The 22,018-nt window shown below is 33.8% G+C and overlaps 2 protein-coding genes, 1 long non-coding RNA gene and 2 pseudogenes across 7 annotated transcripts; 4 read left to right on the top strand and 1 right to left on the bottom strand.

The window, feature by feature from the left end:
• Positions 1-517: 517 nt before the first annotated feature.
• On the top strand, positions 518-5,440 carry LOC146915640 (uncharacterized). Of its 5 annotated transcripts, XM_085718017.1 has the most exons (5): positions 518-2,617; positions 3,129-3,225; positions 3,707-3,784; positions 4,120-5,024; positions 5,120-5,403. In XM_085718017.1, the coding sequence occupies exon 1, from the start codon at positions 820-822 to the stop codon at positions 2,122-2,124; it is 1,305 nt and encodes a 434-aa protein (XP_085574143.1). In that variant the 5' UTR covers positions 518-819; the 3' UTR covers positions 2,125-2,617; positions 3,129-3,225; positions 3,707-3,784; positions 4,120-5,024; positions 5,120-5,403. The 5 variants fall into 5 exon arrangements, with proteins under 5 accessions (XP_085574143.1, XP_085574138.1, XP_085574142.1 ...); XM_085718012.1 differs by lacking the exon at positions 3,129-3,225; XM_085718016.1 differs by having other exon boundaries at positions 4,120-5,403.
• A 1,254-nt stretch (positions 5,441-6,694) lies between these two features.
• Positions 6,695-11,393, top strand: LOC146915639 (uncharacterized). The gene is made up of 3 exons (XR_015014703.1): positions 6,695-7,601; positions 8,108-8,309; positions 10,795-11,393. It is a non-coding gene; the product is annotated as an uncharacterized LOC146915639 (long non-coding RNA).
• Positions 11,394-12,514: 1,121 nt separating this feature from the next.
• On the top strand, positions 12,515-13,456 carry LOC146915638 (chaperone protein ClpB1 pseudogene; annotated as a pseudogene).
• A 430-nt stretch (positions 13,457-13,886) lies between these two features.
• LOC146915637 (chaperone protein ClpB1 pseudogene) lies at positions 13,887-14,357 on the bottom strand (annotated as a pseudogene).
• Positions 14,358-20,142: 5,785 nt separating this feature from the next.
• On the top strand, positions 20,143-21,207 carry LOC146915636 (cytochrome b561 and DOMON domain-containing protein At3g25290-like). The gene is made up of 4 exons (XM_085721403.1): positions 20,143-20,565; positions 20,810-20,907; positions 21,027-21,060; positions 21,157-21,207. The coding sequence occupies exons 1-4, from the start codon at positions 20,143-20,145 to the stop codon at positions 21,205-21,207; spliced, it is 606 nt and encodes a 201-aa protein (XP_085577529.1).
• The last annotated feature ends 811 nt before the right edge of the window (positions 21,208-22,018 follow it).

The raw sequence follows: 22,018 nt of genomic DNA, 5'->3' as shown, positions 1-22,018 counted from the left end.
TTATCTTGCACCGATACCTGCCCCAATACTTCCCAATTAATGTTAACTAAAATAACTTAACTCTTGAGTACATTGCTTCTTTTTTGAATCGATATAGTATAACACTAAAAATGTTCTCTTGGATATAGTATAACACTTATGGTGCTCTTTTTGAGATATATTGTGTATGTAATAATTGACTAATCATCACTCTCTTATGACTGGTTTCTTTTGTTTGTTAATATATTTAAAAAAATGGTTATAATTATATTGTACATTTAATTATATAATTTTTTTATTAACGTGTCTCAGTCGTATCGTATCTTGATTTTTAAAATTTTCCCGTATCGACGTATCGGTGCAGTATCGTATCCGTATCGTATCTCGTATCCGGGCTTCTTAGGTTCAAACATTATAAATGGTCTTAAAAAATCTGCCATGTGGAGTGTTGACCCAATCAAAATCTGCCATGTGTCATTGCTTTATTAAAAATATAAAAAATAAAATAAAAATTGGGTTGTAAGAACGGAAAAGAGAGAGAAGCGTAACAACACTGCAACCTGAACCCATTATTCTCTACAACTTCAGTTCAACCACCGTCGCCGCTCTCCAACTTCACGTTCCAATGTTGTTTTCAAATTTCAGGTTCCTTTATTCTTCTTTGTTAAATCACTCAAATTCACGTTCACTCTTAGGGTTGAGGTTTTACTCTCACTTTAGATCCATTCCCAATGATTTTGATGTTCATAATGTTGTTTCGTCCTTCCATCGCATGCTCCAAATGCGTCATACTCCATCCATTCTTAAATTCAATAAGATTTTAACTGCCACTTAGGTCAAATGACTTTTGCCTTTTCTGTATTGGCAAAGATTCTCAAGATGGGTTATCACCCAAATACCATAACCTTGACTACTCTTATCAAAGGTTTGTGTCTTAATGGTAAAGTCAAGGAAGCTCTTCACTTTCACGACCATGTGCTTTTACTTGGATTTCACTTGGACCAAGTTACTTATGGTACCTTGATCAATGGGTTGTGTAAAATTGGAGAAACAAGAGCCGCCTTGCAGTTGTTAAGACGAATTGAAGGGAAGTTGGTCAACACCAATGTTGTAATGTATAGCACAATCATTGATGGTTTGTGCAAAGATAAATTTGTCACTGATGCCTACGGGTTATATTCTGAAATGATTGCAAAGAAAATCTCTCCTGATGTTGTCACTTTCAATGCTCTAATCTACGGATTTTGCGTTGTTGGTCAATTGAAAGAAGCATTCGGTTTGTTCCGTCAAATGATATTGAAAAACATCAACCCTGATGTTTATTCTTTTAGCATATTGGTTGATGCTCTATGTAAGGAAGGAAAGTTGAAAGAAGCTAAAAATGTGATAGCTGTGATGATAAAAGAAGGTGTGGAACTTGATGTTGTTACATATAACTCTCTAATAGATGGGTATTGCTTAGTTAATCAAGTGAACAAGGCCAAACATGTAATCAACATCATGGGAAAAAGGAGCGTGACACCTGATGTTCTCAGCTTCAATATCATTATTAAGGGATTATGTAAGATTAAAATGGTCGATGAAGCCTTCAATCTCTTTAGAGAAATGCATTGCAAACCCAATACAATAACTTACAACTCTCTTATTGATGGTTTGTGCAAATCAGGGAGAATCTCTCATGCATGGGAGCTTCTTGATCAGATGCATGATAGAGGTCAACCTATAGATGTAATCACTTACAATTCCTTCTTACATGTGTTATGTAAAAACCATCAAGTTGACAAGGCAATTGCATTGGTGAAGAAAATTAAAGACCAATGCATTCAACTAAATATTCACACATACAATATACTTATGGATGGACTGTGCAAAGAAGGAAGACTTGAGAATGCACAAGTGATTTTTCAGGATCTTTTGATTAAAGGCTATAAGGTAACAGTCTGGACATATAATATTATGATTAATGGTCTTTGTTTGGAGGGATTGTTTGATGAAGCTATGACCCTATTGGAAAAAATGGAAGACAATGGTTGCACTCCTGATGTTGTAACTTATGAAACTATTATTCGCGCACTTTTTAAAAATGATGAGAATGATAAGGCAGAGAAACTTCTACGCGAAATGATTGTTAGAGGTCTATTATAAGAGAAAGTAGAGTTAATATGATTTCTTTTTGTTAACAATCATGATTTAGTTATGTTCATTTTGTGATGAGAATGATGTAGTTTTAGCTAAAAATCATGCATTGTTATGTTCATTTTGTTATTATAATGTTACAAATGGTTAATTGTTTTGATTTTTGACGTAGTTCTATTTTATTTCCAATGTGCAGTCAATTTTCTTCATATAGTTGTATCGATTTTTTCCTTCACCAGTCATTCTTTGTGTTTTTAATAAAAAACTAAATGCAGATCCAGAGTTTTAAACGGTTCATGTAGTCGACCCCATTTAGATGGAAGAAGCATTTGTTTTTAATTACATTTTCGTCCATTGTTTTCACATAAAGGGAAAAGGTTAGGATTCAACTTTTTGTCTGTACCATATGAGTTTTCTACAGGGCTACAATTGTTGATATATTCTTTGAAGTCATTGTTGGCCAAATAATTGGAGCTTTTTGAAAGGCTGGAAATCATTTCTGGTATGTGTGTTCTATTGATAACCTTGAATATACTTTTACAGAAGAATGAAGAAAACATATATAAGGAATTAGATCATTTAGACAAATCATTTTTGGGTTAACATTTGACTCATCCTCACTATACTTATTGTCGGTTTTGGACATAGTTTCCTGTTAGCTAAGTTAATCAACTCCTTTTTTTGACATAATTGGGTGTTTCATTCGTGTGATATTAGAAATAAGAAAAAAAGACGTGCAGTTACAAGTCAAATGAGGTTGTTAGATTTTCAGTCCAACGACACGTAAAAACTAGCTGTGAACTCTTTTTTTTTTATAGAGATTTGTAGGTACCTAGGAACTTAATCACATTGTCACAATTTCCCTTTTCGTTGCCATATTTAAAACTAGCATGAACTCCTTATATATTAAGTAATTTGGTTATATTCCCGTAATTTTTCTTTTTATGGTATATTTGGTATATGCTGGTCATTAGATTTGATTATAGTGTCTTGAATAGTAATATCTGGTTCAGTTTTCACGGGGTGGAATCAAAAAGGTTGTGGAAGGCTGAGAAGAGAAAGATGTGGTCGGTGGGAGTTTTCTCTGATGAAGTTGAAAGTGATGCAGAGGTATAATTAAGGTTTGACAGTTCTGAATGAGGCAGAGTTAGAATTGTGAGGGTGAGATTGAGTTCAAGAATGTGTATATGCTATGATATCAGTTTGAAATAGGCTGAGAGACTAAGTTAAAAAAATTGGTAACTAGAAGAGTATGACTAATCTGTTCTATGAAGGTCTGTTAGACTTTTTGTCAGTTTTGCATAACAAATGCATATCATACTTATCAGTTTATGGGACTAGCTTACTGCAAAATTGAAAGTAGGAAGGTTTGATTGATTTTGTGGTTTTAAGTAATATGCACAATGCGACCATAGAAACTAGATGCAATATGTAGTAAAAAAATATTCAGTTGGGCTAAGTAATTAAAGAAGCCGAAGTCAGAACTTGGAAATGGATCGTTGTTGAGGTTCTAGGTTTCTCATGTTACCCTTCTCCTTTTGTTGCTCTTATTCTTCATATTCAAATTCTAATGCAATTTTCGGATGTGTAGAACTGGTATGTACATCATCTGCCACCTGTTGAACACATTAATCGCTTCACAGTGATTGGTTATTCAAAAAGGGAAAAGGTATGTTCTATTACATATTAGTTAATTAAAACAATTATGACAAAATAAAGACTTTAAGATAGATGTTTTCACAATATTAAAAATCTCATATAATTGAAATTGATGGCAATCATACTTTGTTTTATACATGCTTTCAGGGGTTGTTTCAGTTAATAGGTTCCCCTATTTATATTTAGATTGTATCAAGAATATTAACTACATGTGTTTTTGTTAACGTCTCTAAGAGGATGGTGGTTTACTTGTAGAAGTATATGAATTCTAAAGTAATCTTACATAGCTCAATTAATGAATTTTTTGTCAATTATTTTAAAGATGAAAAAAAAACTTCTATGTAGGCCAAGAAGCTTATGTTGCTGACATTATTTCTGGTAGCATGATCCTTGGTTATCAACTATTGAACGAGTATATGCTCATTGCTTGAAGAAGTTTCTATATTAGTGAATATGGTACTCGAATCAGAGATTTGGTGGTGATTACTATTTTTCATGTATAAAAGGTTTTTTTACACCTCAAACAGTTGGATCCAAGGGACTGTTTTCTTGAGGGATTCCTGTTCAAACTGCTGAGATAATTACTAGGAAATGGTTTCAAATTTGGAGTAAAATTGATATAGTGTTACGTCTGCAGTTGATCTCTATAAAGCCAATTTGAGTGTTCTATTGGATTTTGCATCGTTTCATTGGTTGAGATGGAATTTGCCAACAATAATAAGACTTTTTTGAGGTTCAATGCAATTGCGGTTGTTGCTGATGATATGCTTGGTAACTTATGGTTTTGTCATGTTCATAATGGGCATAGGTGCTATGGCTGATTTTTGGAGGATTTTTAGTGTTTGCAGGTGCACCGTCCCCTTCGAGGAGCTTCTTCTGTCTTCAACAGCTACACCGTCTCAGTCTGTCGATCAAGGTTCACTACCTTTACTGTTTCAGATCCGATGGCAACTAGATGCACTGTCCACACACGAGTTGCAATTGCTGTTGTTAGGCGTCAACCGCTGTTTGTTGATGGAACCAAGAAGCCCTCTTTATCTCTGGTTGGAAATGAACCCCAGAATTAGGAGATATAGCCGATTCCATACATTAAGAATAACATTTTGTGTCAAAACACGAAGAAAAAAAATGGTGATTAGTAAGAAAATCAAGTATATATGATGGTCGGTGAGATGGAGCAAATCCAGTATTTTTTGGGAGCTTCATAGTGCATTATGGTCAAGACTAGTGCACATTGTTGGTGGAATTGGGTGCGACCATCTGCATAGTTATCTAGTGGTAATGTCTTGTAGTTGGGTTGATTTATTGGAATTCAATTAAATGTTGATTTTGGTTCCATATTCAGGTAGCAATTATCAGTCCAATTTTCGGAGTACATTGGAATCAAATCTGTGGCAGTCAAGGAGCACAATGTAGTTACGAAATGGCTCTGGAGACAGGGTTCAGTCATATCATTGAAGAAAGTTAAGATAACTGCTTGTATTTTTTTTGTTTGATGTTGAATTGGCTCGACAGCGAAAGCTTGTTTGCCTTTGGGTAGTTTTCATATGGGGGATGGTGTTTAGGCTTGGAAACAATATTATAAAGCAAATTAATGTGCTGAAACTATTTGCTGCATTTGGATCTTAATCTTAGCCAAGCTCTTGCTCACTAATTACTAAACAAATAGTATGCAATATGCTCTTTCTACTTAAATTTTATAATTCAACAAAATATATTATAGCATTGCATTCTCATGGATTATGCCCCGTTTAATTATATTTTGTTAGTTTTCTTTGTTGCACTTGAAATTGAAACATTGTTTGGCTAGTTAGATCGAGAGACAGGCTGAAGTTATAGCATTTGTCATGTGTAGTGAATGTGAGAAAAATAGATCAGAAAAATGTTAAGCTATACCAATAAACACTTCTCAAGGGCATACATTTATGTAATTAAATTGTATTTAAATATCTCCATAAGTTGGTGATAAGGCCATTGGAAGCATGAAATACTATATTTTGCCACTTACTGCCATTGGATAGTGACTTCAAAATTCATCATCACAATGTCTAATAGTAGGCAAGCCATATGCAAATCTGAAAATGAGTGGTGACTCGAAAATCCTGAAGTACAAAAGTTATGTGCATGATTACTCACTAGTAGCCTACTACACAAGCAATTAGAAACTTTCCATTAATGGAAATCCACTCTTTAATGTGCTGGAATAACCATTCTAAACCCAGTTGTGTTTTGGCACAAAACTATGATCAGCTTTTGTCAAGAATACAATACAAATCCCTTTGAAATTTTTGAAAGGTACACATGACTGACTTAAAAGTTGCGATCAAATTGATATAATAGCATATATCAAAAGTGTGAATTAATTTTTTTAAGAACTAAAAGTCATACCATGTACCTAATCAAATATAGGGTCGAAAATGTTTTAGGAGGGAAACTGTAGAAAATGTTATCTTCGATGTAAAACTTGTCTTATTTTATTTGATGAATTTTTTTAATGAAATATGATTTTCTAGATTTGTATGATGAAAATTTCGGTTTGTTTGAGTTTGATGAATTTTTTAAATTTTTTATTAATTTTTTTTATTTAAAAAGATAAGATGAAAATTTCGGTTTGTTTATGAGTTTGATGAATTTTTTAAATTTATTATTTTTTTATATAAAAAGATACCTATGTTGATATTTTATAACATAAATGATTAAATCAGCAGGAAAAAAAAGATAAAAGAGCGAATGTACTATCTTTTTTTTTTTTTGTGGTGGCCGGGGTTTGAACTCTGGACCTTGCATATTTTATGCATTGTCCATACCACTGAGCTAAGCTCACGAGGACAGCGAAAGGATTATCTAAAATTAAAGAATAATTGAGTAATTTTAAGAAAAAATATAATAAAACAAAAGTGTAAATAATTTGTACGCGCAGCAAAAGATTACCCCACTGTTCTTTCCCTTTCCAGACATATGGAATTTAAAGGAATTAAGCCTGATTTGTTTACTTTTAGCATCTTGATTAAATGTTGTTGCCACTTAGGTCAAATGAATTTCTCTTTTTCTGTTTTCGCCAAGATTCTTAAGATGGGTTATCAGCCAGATACCATTACCTTGAATACACTCATCAAAGGTTTGTGTTTAATGGTAAGGTCAATGAAGCTTCGCACTTTCATGACCATTTGCTTGCTCATGGATTTCACTTGGACCAATTTAGTTATGGAACCTTGATCAATGGGCTTTGTAAAATTGGAGAAACAAGAGCTGGCTTGCAGCTGTTAAGACGAATTGAAGGAAAATTGGTCAACGCCGATGTGGTCATGTATAGCACAATCATTGATAGTTTGTGTAAAGATAAATTTGTGACCCATGCCAATGAGTTATATTTTGAAATGATTGCAAAGAAAATTTATCCTAATGTTGTCACTTTCAATGCTCTAATATATGGATTTTGCATTATTGGTCAATTGAAAGAAGCCTTTGGTTTGTTCCATCAGATGGTGTTGAAAAACAACAACCCGAATGTTTATACTTTTAGCATTTTGGTTGATGTTCTATGTAAGGAAGGAAATATGAAAGAAGTTAAAAGTGTGATAGTTGTGATGATGAAAGAAGGTGTGATGCCAGATGTTGTTACCTACAGTTCATTAATGGATGGATATTGCTTAGTCAATGAAGTGAATAAGGCCAAACATGTGTTAAGCATTATTTCTCGAATGGGAGTGACTCCTAAAGCTCATAGCTATAGTATCATGATTAATGGATTCTGTACGAGTAAAATGGTTAATGAAGCCATGAGTCTCTTTAATGAAATGCATTGTAGAGGAATTGGTCCTGATAAGGTAACTTACAATTCTTTAAACTATTTATATTATGCAACCTCTTAAACTATTTATATTATGCAACCTCTTAAGAATAGCATTCCTTCATATATATATAACGTCATTTTGGTCTGCTATATCTATGTTGCAGCTGCATAATGTCTAAATCAGTTAATCTTTTTTTAGTAAATGGAATATAACATCAGTATCTGAAGAATCAATAGCATAATTGATGTTTTTTTTTAGAGGCAAATGTTAATAGTTAATACGTTAGGGGGAGAGGGACTTGTCAGTAGCATTATTCGGACCCTAAAACTCTTACATAATACTGTTTGATGTCCCAATCCTTATTACTGCACTATTCCTTAGGAGACCCACTTAGTGAAATTGATGATTTTAATAATCACTTGCTTAATTTCAAAGCTTTCTGCTGCATAATTGATTATAATTGAATTGTGACTGGCTTGATTATTATCACAGCTGCATTTTTTATTTGGTGCCATTGTTTCACTTATTTCGGTGACTAGGAAATGAAGGTTTTACAAAGCTGACATATACAAGAGGTACAACGAACAAGCCACTTGTTGCGGGATAAGCATTCTCAGTATTGAAGTATAGTAGAAACAAATTACATTGTATATCATTAGTTTTTGTCGCACTCTTCAAACTCGAACATATTTCTTAGCTAACTACACCTTTGGCTTGGAGGCATTGTAGAACTTAGACAAGGTAACCTAAATTAAGTTTCTGATTTCTCGTTTGTCTGTTTCTTTGTATATTGATCATTTCCATATTATCATTAATAGATTTGTTATGAGTATGTTTGATTCAAATTGTTGTGTGATAATGTTACAAAAATGTTGAATTTGATTTAGTATATAACTTTAAGAGCAATGCTAATGACAAACTCTCTAACACACTCCTTTGACCACTCTCTCATCCATTGGTCAACGTCACCACCTTTTAAAAATCACTTGGCTGGAAACCGGCTTGGCAGGTTAACAAACTTTTAATCTGAAAAGTGACAACTGTTCGAGTAATGATATTTTGACATCCATTTAATGACAACTTTGTTGACAACCTTGTTTTTCTCACTTCTTATTGGTCAAAAACAATGGAGAGAGAAAAAGGAAGAGAAAGAATAACAACATCATGTGAGTATGAGAGAGAAAGTTGTCCTAAAGTTGTCAAAAAGTGGTTGTCAAAATATCATTTCTCCAACTGTTCTGATAAACTTCCCCACCCCACCAGCCCCAGAGTCACTGAACTTCTTCGTTCCCACCCCACTATCAACACCTCTTTGACATTTCTTTTAAAATTTTGATGATCAATTCCATTTCATTTACCAGAGATTGTGCTTGAATACGAAAGGCCACCATTAATTTTTTGAATGACGCCAAAAGATTCAAACCAATTGCAACCTCCAATTACTCAATGATGATTGTCAAGTCGAGTGATTTCATAAGAATGGCATATGATATTTATCTATACAAAACAGTTGTTCACTGTTTCTATGGCAAGATCAGAAATTGAATATTATGTATGCCATTCTTTATTAAATCAGTCATTAACAAAATTACAAAGGGGTCTCAGATCTAGAGATGTAGCATAAAAATAAAAATAAAACTAGTTATTATCTTGTTGAGATAAAATGTGAAGAAAAATGGGTTAAAAGAGACGAGGGAGATAAGAGGTAGAAGAAATAGATAAGCAATTTTTAGATCTGTACTGTGAAAAAACTAAAGGATATATGTTCTGTGTTTTCTTGCAACCTGTGAAGCCCGTTAATAGGTAGAATGTTTAAAAGAAATGGTGATGTGGACCAATAGTTGAGGGAGTGTTGTTCAAAGGAGTGTGTTAGAGAGTTTGTCCCTAGCATTCCTCTAACTTTAAATACTTCTCTTAGAATATGATGTAATGGTGGCATTTAGTATGGGAAAGGGAACTTGTTTCCCACCATGGGAAAGCTATTTTTTTACCACTTGATTAAATAGGAACACAGATTTAATCATAGACCACCCACACCATATCTTGTTTACATTGTCTTCAACATCATGGGATTGAAACTAACCCCCGTCCACCATTTTCTTTACTGCTCAGTGCCTCCTTGATAGAAACAACACAAATTCATACTAGATTTTTTTTCTCTCCCAATTGTTTCTAAAATAAGACTTATTCAAACTAATTATTTATTTATTTATTTATCAACATCTAATTTAAAAGAAAAACAAGAACCAAAATCAAAATTACTCTGTCAGAGGCAATATGGGTATAAAAAATAAGTAGAGTTTGAAGAAAAACAAATTATTTATTTATTTATTTATTAACATCTAGTTCAAAGAACCTTCGCCGGAGACCCACGACACACCACCGTGGGAGAGTTTCCGGTCTCTTTCGGTAGTAAAGTTATGGATGCTGAACCAGATCTAATTTTTGAATATGTGATGATGAAGGAAAAGTCGAACCAGATCTAGTGTTTGTATATGTGATGGTGCTGAATTTACATAAAAAATGATAAAAAAAAATATTGGTTTCTTGATTACATATGACTCCTGTAGATGTGTTTTCTATGTTTGGGGAGATTTATTGGAGTTTGATTCATCTCTATATTATTGGTACAAATGCTTATAAGTTTGCTGATGGTGACATCATAGTCCCTCCTTGTTTCCAAAACTCAGCTCAGTTTGTCCAAATTTGAGTAGTAAATTTGTGTTCTTTGGATTGAAAAGTAAGACTGAGATGGAAGATAGTGTGGTGGTGGAATGGAGGAGAGAGAATGCTGATGGATTATATAGTATAGACATACCATCATAAAATGTGTATTCATCTTTAATCTAACTGTTCAAAAAAACTTTCTCATGGTGGGAAACAACTTTGCTTTCCCATACTAAACCTCACCGTATGTAGTATTTCTAAACTATCAATTTTATTTCCAATTTTTTCTTTCGAATGGAGGCTGGATATTTTTTTATTTTTTTTATCATAATCATTAGGCTATTGTGAATAATTAATTGATAATGAAAAGCACATGGTATAGAAGTTTGTGTCAAATTTGTAAGTATCAGTATGTAGTTTGTTGGGATTTTCATTTTATTTCTTCATGTTTCAAAATATTTATTATATGCTTTAACCTATCCCTTGTGTGTGTTTTGTCATGACATTTGCATCGCTGCTGCATCTTCTGCACTCGCAACACAAAAATTATAACGATCAGTCATAATAATTGGTGGAAGGCATCCCATGAAGAAAACATACATTGTTGGATTTAAGAATAATGGGGAGATTACTACATTACAACTTTAGATATTGGTCAATACGTTGTTTCACCCTCCCTTGTACGTCGTCGTTGCGTCATCGCCTCGCGTCATTGTTGCTCTCATCTCACCGCACCCCCTCTGGTATGCCATTGTTAATGTTTACTTCATAAGTTTGAGTTAAAAATTGATGTAAAACTTAGGTTATGATTGACAAATTTTAGTCTTCCTTCAACGAGGATGTGATTTTCACCTACATTGATTTAATTTTATGTATGTTCATGATTTTCTACTTTCTGATGTTAATCTTACAACATTTTTTTTTCTTCTTATTTCCCACTAACTAGTAACTACGTATGTTCAAGTAGAAACTAGGAAAACCTTATGTGCCACCGGTGGCGGATCTTAGTATAGACCCATGGGGGCCATGGCATCCCCTAGGTTTTCAATATATACTATATTAGGCGTATTATGTCTATTAGTTTTCAGCTGATGCATTGGAAAGGTAGTCTAAAAATCACCCCATGGTCGCGAGTTCGACACTCACGCCATCTTCTTTTTACATATTTCTCTTGTATTTTTACATATTTTATTCAAAAAAACATGTTTGTGGGGATTCAAACCTGCACCCCCTTTGCAGACTCACACCATCTTTTTACATATTTCTCTTGTATTTTTACATATTTTATTCAAAAAAACATGTTTGTGAGGATTCTTTGTGAGGATTCGAACCTGCACCCCCCTTGCAACTTTCAAACAATTTAAACCACTAGGTCAGGTAATGATTTTTTCTACTTCTTAAAACCGTTTAATATATATTTCAAAATGGTTTGGCACCCCCAACAAATTTTCTCAAGATCCGCCTCTGCGTTCCACATTTGTAGGCTTTGGTGCTTGTTAGTGGTAGTTTCAACTTCATATATCCATTTACCCTTCGTACACTAATACCCTTAGTACATCTGATATATCCAATTACCTTCAATCAGTTAACTCATAGAAGATTCATGTAAATGATGACTCCAAACTTGAACTTGGATTCTGAAAATCATTCTGAAGACTTTAATCAAGTAATTTGCAATGTATCCTTCCAAGAATCACCCCATGATAGTTAATTAAGGATCAATAGTCACTCTATATAGGAACTGATGGGAAAAACTCACATTAATTTCTCATGTACAAAGTAGGGTTTCATTCGGTGGTTGCATCTTCACCCTCAATTTCTTAGTTCTCACTTGACTGCATTTTCTCTTCCGGTGCACCATCGTGGTTGCACAACCATCATACTTGCATCGTCATCGAGTTTGCAGCAAGTACAGGTATTTGTCGTTATCCTCTTTCAGTGTTGCAAGACAACAGCTATAGCTCTGATATGGCATAGAGGAATTTGAACAAACCGCTATTTACCGTAATCGGTGATTGACAACATTGTGCTCTTCAAGTTTCATGTTCTCACTTCAATGATGGAGATTGTTTTTACTGCAATAAGTTTTTTTTTGTGTCGCTGTTTCTAGGGTAAAATCAGAAGTTGAAAAGCTTTATTGTAAAGAACGGAAGAAAGTTGAAAGTCTTTTGGTGATACAAATTTTCATGTTTTGAAAAAATAAAAGAACACCGATAAATAAAAATAAAATTACAAGCATTCTCTTCAACCAACAACAATTTTGAAATAAAAAATCAATAATGAACCAATACAATTTAGGCGAACATCAGCATTTTGAGTCTTCAAGAGAACATCTGCCAACATGTACAAAAGCTTTGAAGATGTTGTCGTTGTTTCTACTTTCTAGGGTAAAATCAGAAGTTGAAAAGCTTTATCGTAAAGAAAGGGAGAAAGTTGAAAGTGCTTTTGGTGATACAAATTTTCAACTTTTGAAAAAATATGGCAGAAATTTGGTTGAACAAGCAGGGAAGCTTGACCCTATTATTGGACGTGATCATGAGATAGAAAGGCTTGTCATGATTTTATCAAAAAGGAATAAGAACAATCTTATTCTTGTAGGAGAGCCAGGTGTTGGAAAAACTGTTGTTGTTGAGGCTCAAAGGATAGGTAGAGGTAAAAAAGATCTTGAAAATGGTAAAACAGATCTTGGAAATATTGCTAATGCAAGGATATTTGCTTTAGATATCAGCGCATTATTTGCTAGTGCTAAGAGCAGAGGAGATTTTGAAGAGAGGTTGAAGGAAGTTTTGAAAGAAGTGGAAGAAGCTCAAGGAAGGGTGATTCTTTTCATCAATGAAATCCATCTTGTTCTTGGTGCTGGTAGAATTGAAGGATCGACGGATGCTGCTAATCTTCTCAAACCAATGCCTGATCGTGGTGGATATCTTAGATGCATTGGCGCAACAACAATCGAAGATAACAGGAAGTATGTTGAAAAAGATGCAGCATTTGAGAGGAGGTTTGTACAGGTTGATGTAGCTGAACCCAATGTTCCAAATAGCATTAGTATTCTTCATGGCATAAAAGAGATATACGAGGATCACTATGGTGTTATAATTCAAGACAATGCTATTGTTGTTGCAGCTCAGTTGTCTAGTCGATACATAGCTGGTATGTTCTTTTGTACTCTATTGACAATTGTTTATTTTGATATTAATCAGTTATGCAATGAATTTAGTTGATTTTAGTGGGTAATTGTTTTGATAACATATATTTGTGTTTCGTATTTTTTAGGGCGTCATCTTCCTGACAATCGTCCTTAGAGTACAAAAGAACATACCATCTACGTATTGACTAGACAATTGAGCTGCAGCAACAATATCATTGTCTTGAATTATAACGTCGCGGTGATCCTCGTATATCTCTTTTATTCCATGAAGCATACTAATGGTATTTGGAACACTAGGTTCAGCCACATCAATCTGTACAAACCTCCTCTCAAATGCAGCATCTTTTTCAACATACATCCTGTTTTCATCAATTGTTGTTACGCCAATGCATCTAAGATATCCACCACGATAAAGCATTGGTTTGAGAAGATTAGACGCATCCATTGATCCTTCAATTCTACCCAAGAACAAGATGGATTTCATTGATGAAAAGAATTACCCTTCATTCAGCTTCTTCCACTTCTTTCAAAACTTCCTTCAACCTCTCTTCAAAATCTCCACTGCTCTTAGCACCAGCTACTAATGCGCCGATATCTAAAGCAAATATCCTTGCATTAGCAATATTTTCGATATCTGTTTTACCATTTTCAAGATCATTTTTACCTCTACCTATCCTTTGAGCCAACCCTTCAACAACAGCAGATTTTCTAACTCCTGGCTCTCCTAAAAGAATAAGATTGCTCTTATTCCTTTTTGATAAAATCACGACAAGCCTTTCTATCTCTTGATCACGTCCAATAATAGGGTCTATTTTCCCTGCTCGTTCAACCAAATTGCTACGATATTTTTTCAAAACTTGAAAATTTGTATCACCAAAAGCACTTTCAACTTTCTTCCTTTCTTTACGATAAAGCTTTTCAATTTCTGATTTTACCCTAGAAACATCGACACCAGCTTCAAAGCTTTTGTACATGTTGGCAGATGTTCTCTTGAAGACTCAAAATTCTGATGTTCGCCTAAATTGTATTGGTACATTATTGATTTTTTATTTCAAAATTGTTGTTGGTTGAAGAAAATGCTTGTAATTTTATTTTTATTTATCGGTGTTCTTTTGTTTTTCCCTTTTGTTATGCCTATTTGGGCCAGACAGGGACACTATCTAAATAGAAACAAAGATGATATTAATATTAAGAGTCCCATGTTACATGTCACACATCACCTTTGGTGGCCAAGTTATATCATGAATGTCAGTGGAAAGGTCGATTTTCTGCTACTATCTCTCTCAAAAAGTATGCATCTCTAAGCACTAAAGTTGCTTGCTTAATGTAGAAAGGATTAACATCAATCATTCAAAGGTGGTTTAGAAATCAATGTAGCAGCAATTTACGTAATAGATTTATAGTAAGATAAGATAGTTTGATACAGCTTCTATTCTTGTCTTATTATTACCAACAGGTCTTTATTGCTCAGCAGCAATTTTGAGAATGCTGACTCGAAGACAGTTGCCCAGGGAAGAAATCTACCTATGATATTGGTAGCATATCTTTAATTGAAGTTAATTCTAAAGAAATAGAATATGAAGCCAAGGGATCAACTCTGGTTAATCTGTTTGCTGAAGCAATCAAAGGCCCATTACTTTCGAGAACATGTAATAGTATAAAATAAATGAGAAGAACACGTAAGCAACTAAGTCAAAGTCGCATCGCATCACAAACGTAATATTCAAAACCTTGAAGAATATACTATATTAACTCAATCCACATTAGTAAAAAGAATATCATTTCAACATAAGAACCAAAATCTTCACGAACACAATGTCACAATTCAATTCCAAAATAGTCATAACACATATAGTCACCAATAACCATCTTCATAGTCTCACACAGATACACTTATTCACCAAATACAAATCATCATCAATTTTTCTTTTATGCATATGGACACAGTCCTAAGACCTATATGAATGTGGTACCACACCTATCATCACCAAATTGCCAGAGATATGTTACTGGACTTTTCATCACCAAATTGCCAGAGATATGTTACTGGACTTTTTCATCACCAATTCATCACCATTTTTCCTAGACTCAATTCTAGTATGCATGCATGGGAACTGACTCATCAAGTAAATACACATCACCAAAGCATCACCTATTAATGCAAGACTCTCCATAATTATGCACAATATCACGACAGAAACTAGAACATTACCGTAGTTAAACATCACCATTTTCATCACCAAATATAAATATACATCACCATTATCATCACCATAATTTAAATAAACATCACCATCCTCATCATCCTTATAGAATGGACATAGTCATCTCTCATCGTATTTATTTATATAAATTTATATAAAATCAATCATCATCACTCTTCGTCACTACCATAGGGTTCCTCATCACTACTCTCTGTCAAGCTGATTATATCACCACATTATCCCCTCATTAACCCAACCCTTAAGCACGACTCGTTCATACGTCAACATCCCTCTATTTTATTTTATTATTCATTTTACGGGCATGCTCCATTCTCTCGTCTATTCTAGGCTCTCTACATATTTTATTTTTATCGCATACCCTATTCCTCATTCTTAGTTTTTAAGATGCTTACTTTCCCATCAACATTCTTTGTAATGACTCCCCTCTATAAAACTAGGTATTACCTCACCCTCGTCATTAACTCTTTCATACTTATCCTTATTAAAACGACTTTATCTCTTATTGCTTCATCTCACATTAGCCGTCATCTATAACATCAATCATTCTCCAAATCTTAAGGTCACTCTTATTAAAAATTATTACCTAACCTGGTCATTACTTTCGGCATCAGCAACTTCCCCCACTAAAACTTCATCTTAATTATGTCATTTATTTTCTCGGTACCGGCCATTATTATTATCGCCAGACATTATAACTATTACCTCTTTCCTGTTCATCTTGCTCTCTTCTAATCGATTCTCGACTTATTCTCCACTATTATCATTCTTATTATCTTGAATTTATTAATACACAACTCTCTATCTCTTTTTACATTTCGTCTTAACGATCTTCTCAATGTCTACGATCATCTAATTCGGTTACACTCTATTCTTCTTTCATTTGTACACCTTATATGTTCTCATCTAACATTCATCTTAATTTATTTAATTACCTTGAATCTTTCACTCTCTAACTTAACAATATTTCTAAGCTCGTTAAAGTTTTAAGGAAATTATGTTTAACTTCATCAGTCACTCGGAAGGCACCTACTTCATATCCTCGCTTATCATCGTCTTTTTCACTTATTTATCTCTTTCATATTTTATACTCTCGAAATCGACTTACCACATTAGACTTTTTAAATAACCTAAGGGATTACTCTCCTCGTTGTCACTCCGCCATAAACTACCTATGTATATCTCTCTAATCTAATCGTACATTACTAACCTATTTCTAATTACAATATCATCACCACTACCACAACATTCATGATCAAACACCCTTAAAGCTCACAATATAAAATCATAAACCCTAGAGATAAAGAGATTCTCCCCCTTACATCTAATCTCTCCCCTCGTTGGCCTAAGATGCTCCTTTTCATCTCAAATCAACATCTCATTCGTCAAACTATATTCAAATATAATATTTTCAAACACACATAACCATATTCCAATCAATATTTGAATACCAATAGTCATCATATATATATATATATATATATATATATATATATATATATATATATATATATATATATATATATATGCAATACCAAAAATTCATTTCGACAACATTCAAGCATAAATCACATAACAACACATTTATTCCAATCATTGAATAATTGCGGCAAATCAAGCATGAGCACACACAAAATTTATCGATGACATCAAATACACATTCATATAATTTAAATCAAGCAACACCTTAATAATGTTTCTAAACCCTCTTTTAACCTCACACTTCTAAATTTGCACATTAATTTAATTATTCTCTCAAAGGGCTACAACCGTCGCGGCAAGCCCCGAATGAACTTTGGGAAATACGGCTTTCCCCGTTCATCTCAGTTAATTACACTCATTATCTCGAACTCTTCTCCCTCACCCCATACCTTAATTGAAGCTTTCACACAACATCACAAACTCGTTGGCAAAGGAATCCAAGTTTAAGAATCCCACGTCTTCTTTCTTTAGGAATGCATCACGACTTGTATCTAACTAGGCTGGTCCAATTATAGGAATTGGAATAACGACATCTTGGCAGGTTAACGGTGACGCGACTATGGAATCCAAAATTCTTCATACTGGTTATTTGAGGTTCACAAAGGTTGGAAGAATATGATAGGATGACGTGGTAGTTTCGTGAATTAACTGGAAGTGGAAAAAGGAATATGACGATGGCTATCGAAAATAACACATGCGGTCTGTGCAGAATTAGGAGAACAAATAATTAGGGCTAAAGAGTGAATGTATGGTGGCGCATGTTGTCTACTAGGTGAAACAAGAGAAATTAGGTCTTACTTTTATACCTAAAGAGAGCAAGGTAATCACTAGAAAATATAAGTGTTATTGTTTCAATACATGTTTAATTTAAATATAATACACGTAAATTGCTATTTAATAAAATGAAGATAATCCACAACTATTATTTTAGGATATGAACTAAATAATAATAATAACGAAATAATATCGATTATATATAGTATAAGTTCATCCTTAACTCACAATTTTGTAGCATTAAGAAATCTAAATACACAAATATGTAATTAGTCAAATCATTCATATCAAGATTAACACTTATAATAAAAATAGTGTATAAAAAATATTGGGGTGTTACAGTATGCGCCCTTCTTGTGTGTTTGAATTGAAGTCACTTGTTCAACAACCACAAGGTGGAAACTACACTAATTGGAACTCACCAATTCAAATATGGATACTTTCAATCAACTTAACCATCTGTTGATAGCTTCTGCCATCCAACTATTGCATAAGCTCCATCAAAATTCCTTTAATCAAAACAATTTAAGTTCCCTCCTTTTAGCTTATGCATAAGTTTCCTTGCCAAACCCTAGCTTATTTTCCTATCTTCCACTTCAATTGATGGTTCCTTGTCCCATTCACGTTTCTATAGCAGCTTATTCACCAGTTAAGCACTTATGCGTGTTTCCAAAACAACTTATTTACAGCTTAAGGCTTCTGAACATTTTGATTTCAAGCCAAACTCCAAAACAGAAGTTCAAACGTGTACAATCAGTCCCAGAATCACTTGTACAATAGCTTAAATCCACAACTTAGTCATTTAAGGCAGATTTCTCCAAAACAGCTTAACTGACAGCTTATGGCTTCTAGATGTTTCAATTCAACCCAAATTCTACAACAACAAACGAATCATACATACCCAACTCCTAAACCACTCCTATGGCAATTCTAGCATGTTACTCTCAATAATAACTTATGACGGATTATTCCTAAAACAACTTATTTGAAGAAAAAAGAAGGAACAGTTCGACTAGCTAAGAAAATAAAGAGAAAATATGGTTTGTTGAAAATACCCATTGTCTTTAGCACTTTTAAGAATCCAAACAACCTATCTAGCACCAAGTTCATGTAACAACTTAAGTAAGTTCAAATAATGGCTTATTCCTCCACTTCTGGTTTTGTTTCTAAACGCCAATACAAAGCATGACCATCATTAATAGATTACATACAAGACCATTGTTTAACTTAAAAGAAAAACTTCCCAATTTAGCTTATGGAGAGGGAGGCTCGGCTGAGAGAGACAAAGGGAGGATAAGAGGATTTCAAGCTTGCGTTAGGGCTTAATTGTGACATGGATCATGATAGATTAATTGCATGTTGGATTGATTTTGATTAGGGAGATGAATTGGTCATTTGACGGAAAAAGGAGAGAGCCGTGAGAGACAAAGAGAGGAAAAAGGAGGGAGTTGTTTTCTGATGGACAAGAAATGAGAAGGAATGAATAAGGGAAGGTGGGATAACTCTACACATTTCTTCAATTCTCGTTCATTCCCAGTTGGCTAACACTACATAGTTAAATATTCCTCGTAGTTCGTTGAATAATGTGCGAGATAATACCGAAAATCTTTGTATTCCTCATTATATAATTAACCTTTCATAATTATTTCTTTTCCAACATGTTCGACTGATACTGCAGTTTATTGAAAATTTGCGGGATATTACAACTTATCCAATAATCAAAACCCAAAAATTTGAAGTCTCAAACAAAAAAACAAAATTAAACTCAATTATAAATTAGAGATGAATATGTTGAACATGATTTGAGATGCGAAAGTGTTGATCGGAGTTGTTGGTGACAGATAGGAAGAGACGGCGACACAATAGAGAATGAGGAAGGTTGTTAACAGTGACTTTGTCTCAAAACCAAGAATAAATTCCAAGGGTGTTTGTGTAAATTGTCACACTAAGGTCGTTAAGGTCTTTTATTTAAACAAGCTTCTTGATAGACCAAACTTGAGAATTTCCCCAAAAAAATCAAGAAAAATAGTTACTAGAAAAACCAAGAACTCCAACAATCCTTCTCCTCCTCCTCCTCCTCCTCCTCCTCCTCCTCCTCCTCAATCAAACAATGGCTTCCTTTGCGACTGCCAAAAACCTCTTATATGTCCATCTTTGGATTGCTTCTCTACTACTAGTATTAACCCCTACATCTTGTCCACTTGAATCAATATCAGGTGCGGGATGTCCCCAAACAATGGAAGGCTTCTAACTCTGCAGAGACCTGTTGGAGTTCAACGCTATGCTCCATTATACTCACAACAGAGAAAACTCAACACTCTCTGTTGTGTATGTTGCTACCATAGCAACCCTAAAAGGATGGGTTGCGTGGGGAATCAATCCCACAGGCTCAGGGATGATTAGTTCACAAGTCAAAGAGACATTCGGAAATGACGATGTAATGGAAATAATAACATTGAATATCCAAGATTACAATATAATTGTTCCTAGTAAGTTAGCCATTGAAACATGGGATTTGAAAGCTGAAGAGAATGTTGGTCTAATGAAAATATACGCATCTAAGAAACTTCCTGAAAACTCTCAAGGAGTGAACATGACTTGGCAAGTAGGTCACGTGGAGTTGAATGGCAAGCTCTTCAAACATAGCTCACACCCAGCAAATCTAAATGCCAAAGAGAGGCTCAACTTGTCTAAAGAATGTGCTGTAAAATCCAGGGCGATAATTGAAACTATTTAATTTTATATTTTTATGAAAATTGTTTGTTCTTAAGTTATTTTTAGAAAAATAGGTGTTGGGTTAGATTTGATCAAGAGTGTTGAGTTTTAGTTTTAGTTTAATTTTGAGTTTGTACCATTTTTTAAAATGATGGGGTTTTGAAAAATAACGATTATGCTTGTATTCTTTTTCTATAAATTTTCATGTTTGATGTTTTATTGAATGATGGCAGGTATATGAAATATCATACAAACTGGGTTGGGCAATTTTCTTTTTCACTGAATTAATCATTCAAAAATATGTCGATATTTATCCATCAGCTCATCCATGGTAGTTCTACCTTCAAGCTGGTTTCCAGTTTGAAGTGTATGTTGTCGGATTTCTTAGTTGGGGAATCAATATCTTTCTTACAAGAGACATGATTGAATTTATTTGGCATCACAATATAGGAACGGTGATGGTTTTATTTCCACTGTTATACTGGTAACAAAAGATTTCTGAATGCTTATTGAATTTTTCTTCAGATTTTGAATTTTTGTGATATGAACTAACCGTTCCTTATTGTTTTTTTTGTTACAGATTTCTGAATTGAATGGCATGCCAGACAAGGATCACAAGAATAGATCTTGATGGAATTTGGATCACAATAAGTTTGGATACTTAGTACTGTTGATTGGAGTTGTCCATGTATACCGAGGGTTTAAAGTATTCGGTCATTAAGAGACATGGAAGTCATGGTACATTGCTATTCTTTCTTTCCAAACAAAAAAGAAAGAATAGCATTGTACCATGACTTCCATGTCTCTTCATGACCGAAGACTTTAAACCCTCAGAATAGATGGATAACTCCAATAAATATTACTAAGTATCTAAACTTATTGTGAACCAAATTCCAACAAGATCTATTCTTGTGATCCTTGTCTGGCATGACAAACAATTTGGAAATTTGCAACAAAAAAAATAATAAGGAAGGGTTAGTTCATATCACAAAAATCATTTAGATTCAATATCTGAAGAAAAAAGAAATTCAATAAGCATTCAAAAATCTTTTGATACCACGATAGCGGTGGAAAAAAACACAACACAATTCTCATATTGCGAGTCCCTCTAAATTCAGCCATTTCACTTGTGATAATGATACTAATTCCCCAAATAAGAGATCTAACAACATACCCTCCTAATTGGAAACCAGCTTGAAGGTAGAACCAACACGAATGAGCTGAAGGATAAATATCAACCTATTTTTCAATGATCAATACACTAAAAAAGAAAACTGTCCAACCCATTTTATATGATATTTCATATACCTCCCATCATTCAACCAAACATCAAACATGAAAATCTATACAAAAAGAAAACAAGCGTAATCAGTATTTTTCAAAACCTCCTCATTTTAAAAAATGGTACAAACTCATAATTAAATTAAAACTAATCACTCTTG

The sequence above is a fragment of the Medicago sativa genome, chromosome 6, assembly GCF_051527215.1.
Source record: "Medicago sativa cultivar Bolivia chromosome 6, Bolivia_mono, whole genome shotgun sequence".
Taxonomy (NCBI): domain Eukaryota; kingdom Viridiplantae; phylum Streptophyta; class Magnoliopsida; order Fabales; family Fabaceae; genus Medicago; species Medicago sativa.
Note: the sequence above shows the minus strand (reverse complement) of the source record. Positions and strands in the feature narration are given on the sequence as shown.

Bases quoted from the DNA above. Each gene is read 5' to 3' on its own strand.
- LOC146915640 (XM_085718014.1), top strand. From the start codon at position 820: ATGACTTTTGCCTTTTCTGTATTGGCAAAGATTCTCAAGATGGGTTAT.
- LOC146915636 (XM_085721403.1), top strand. From the start codon at position 20,143: ATGCTCCATTATACTCACAACAGAGAAAACTCAACACTCTCTGTTGTG. The intron at 20,908-21,026 runs GTAGTTCTACCT...ATCACAATATAG, and splicing joins TATCCATCAGCTCATCCATG to GAACGGTGATGGTTTTATTT. The intron at 21,061-21,156 runs GTAACAAAAGAT...TTTTTGTTACAG, and splicing joins TTATTTCCACTGTTATACTG to ATTTCTGAATTGAATGGCAT.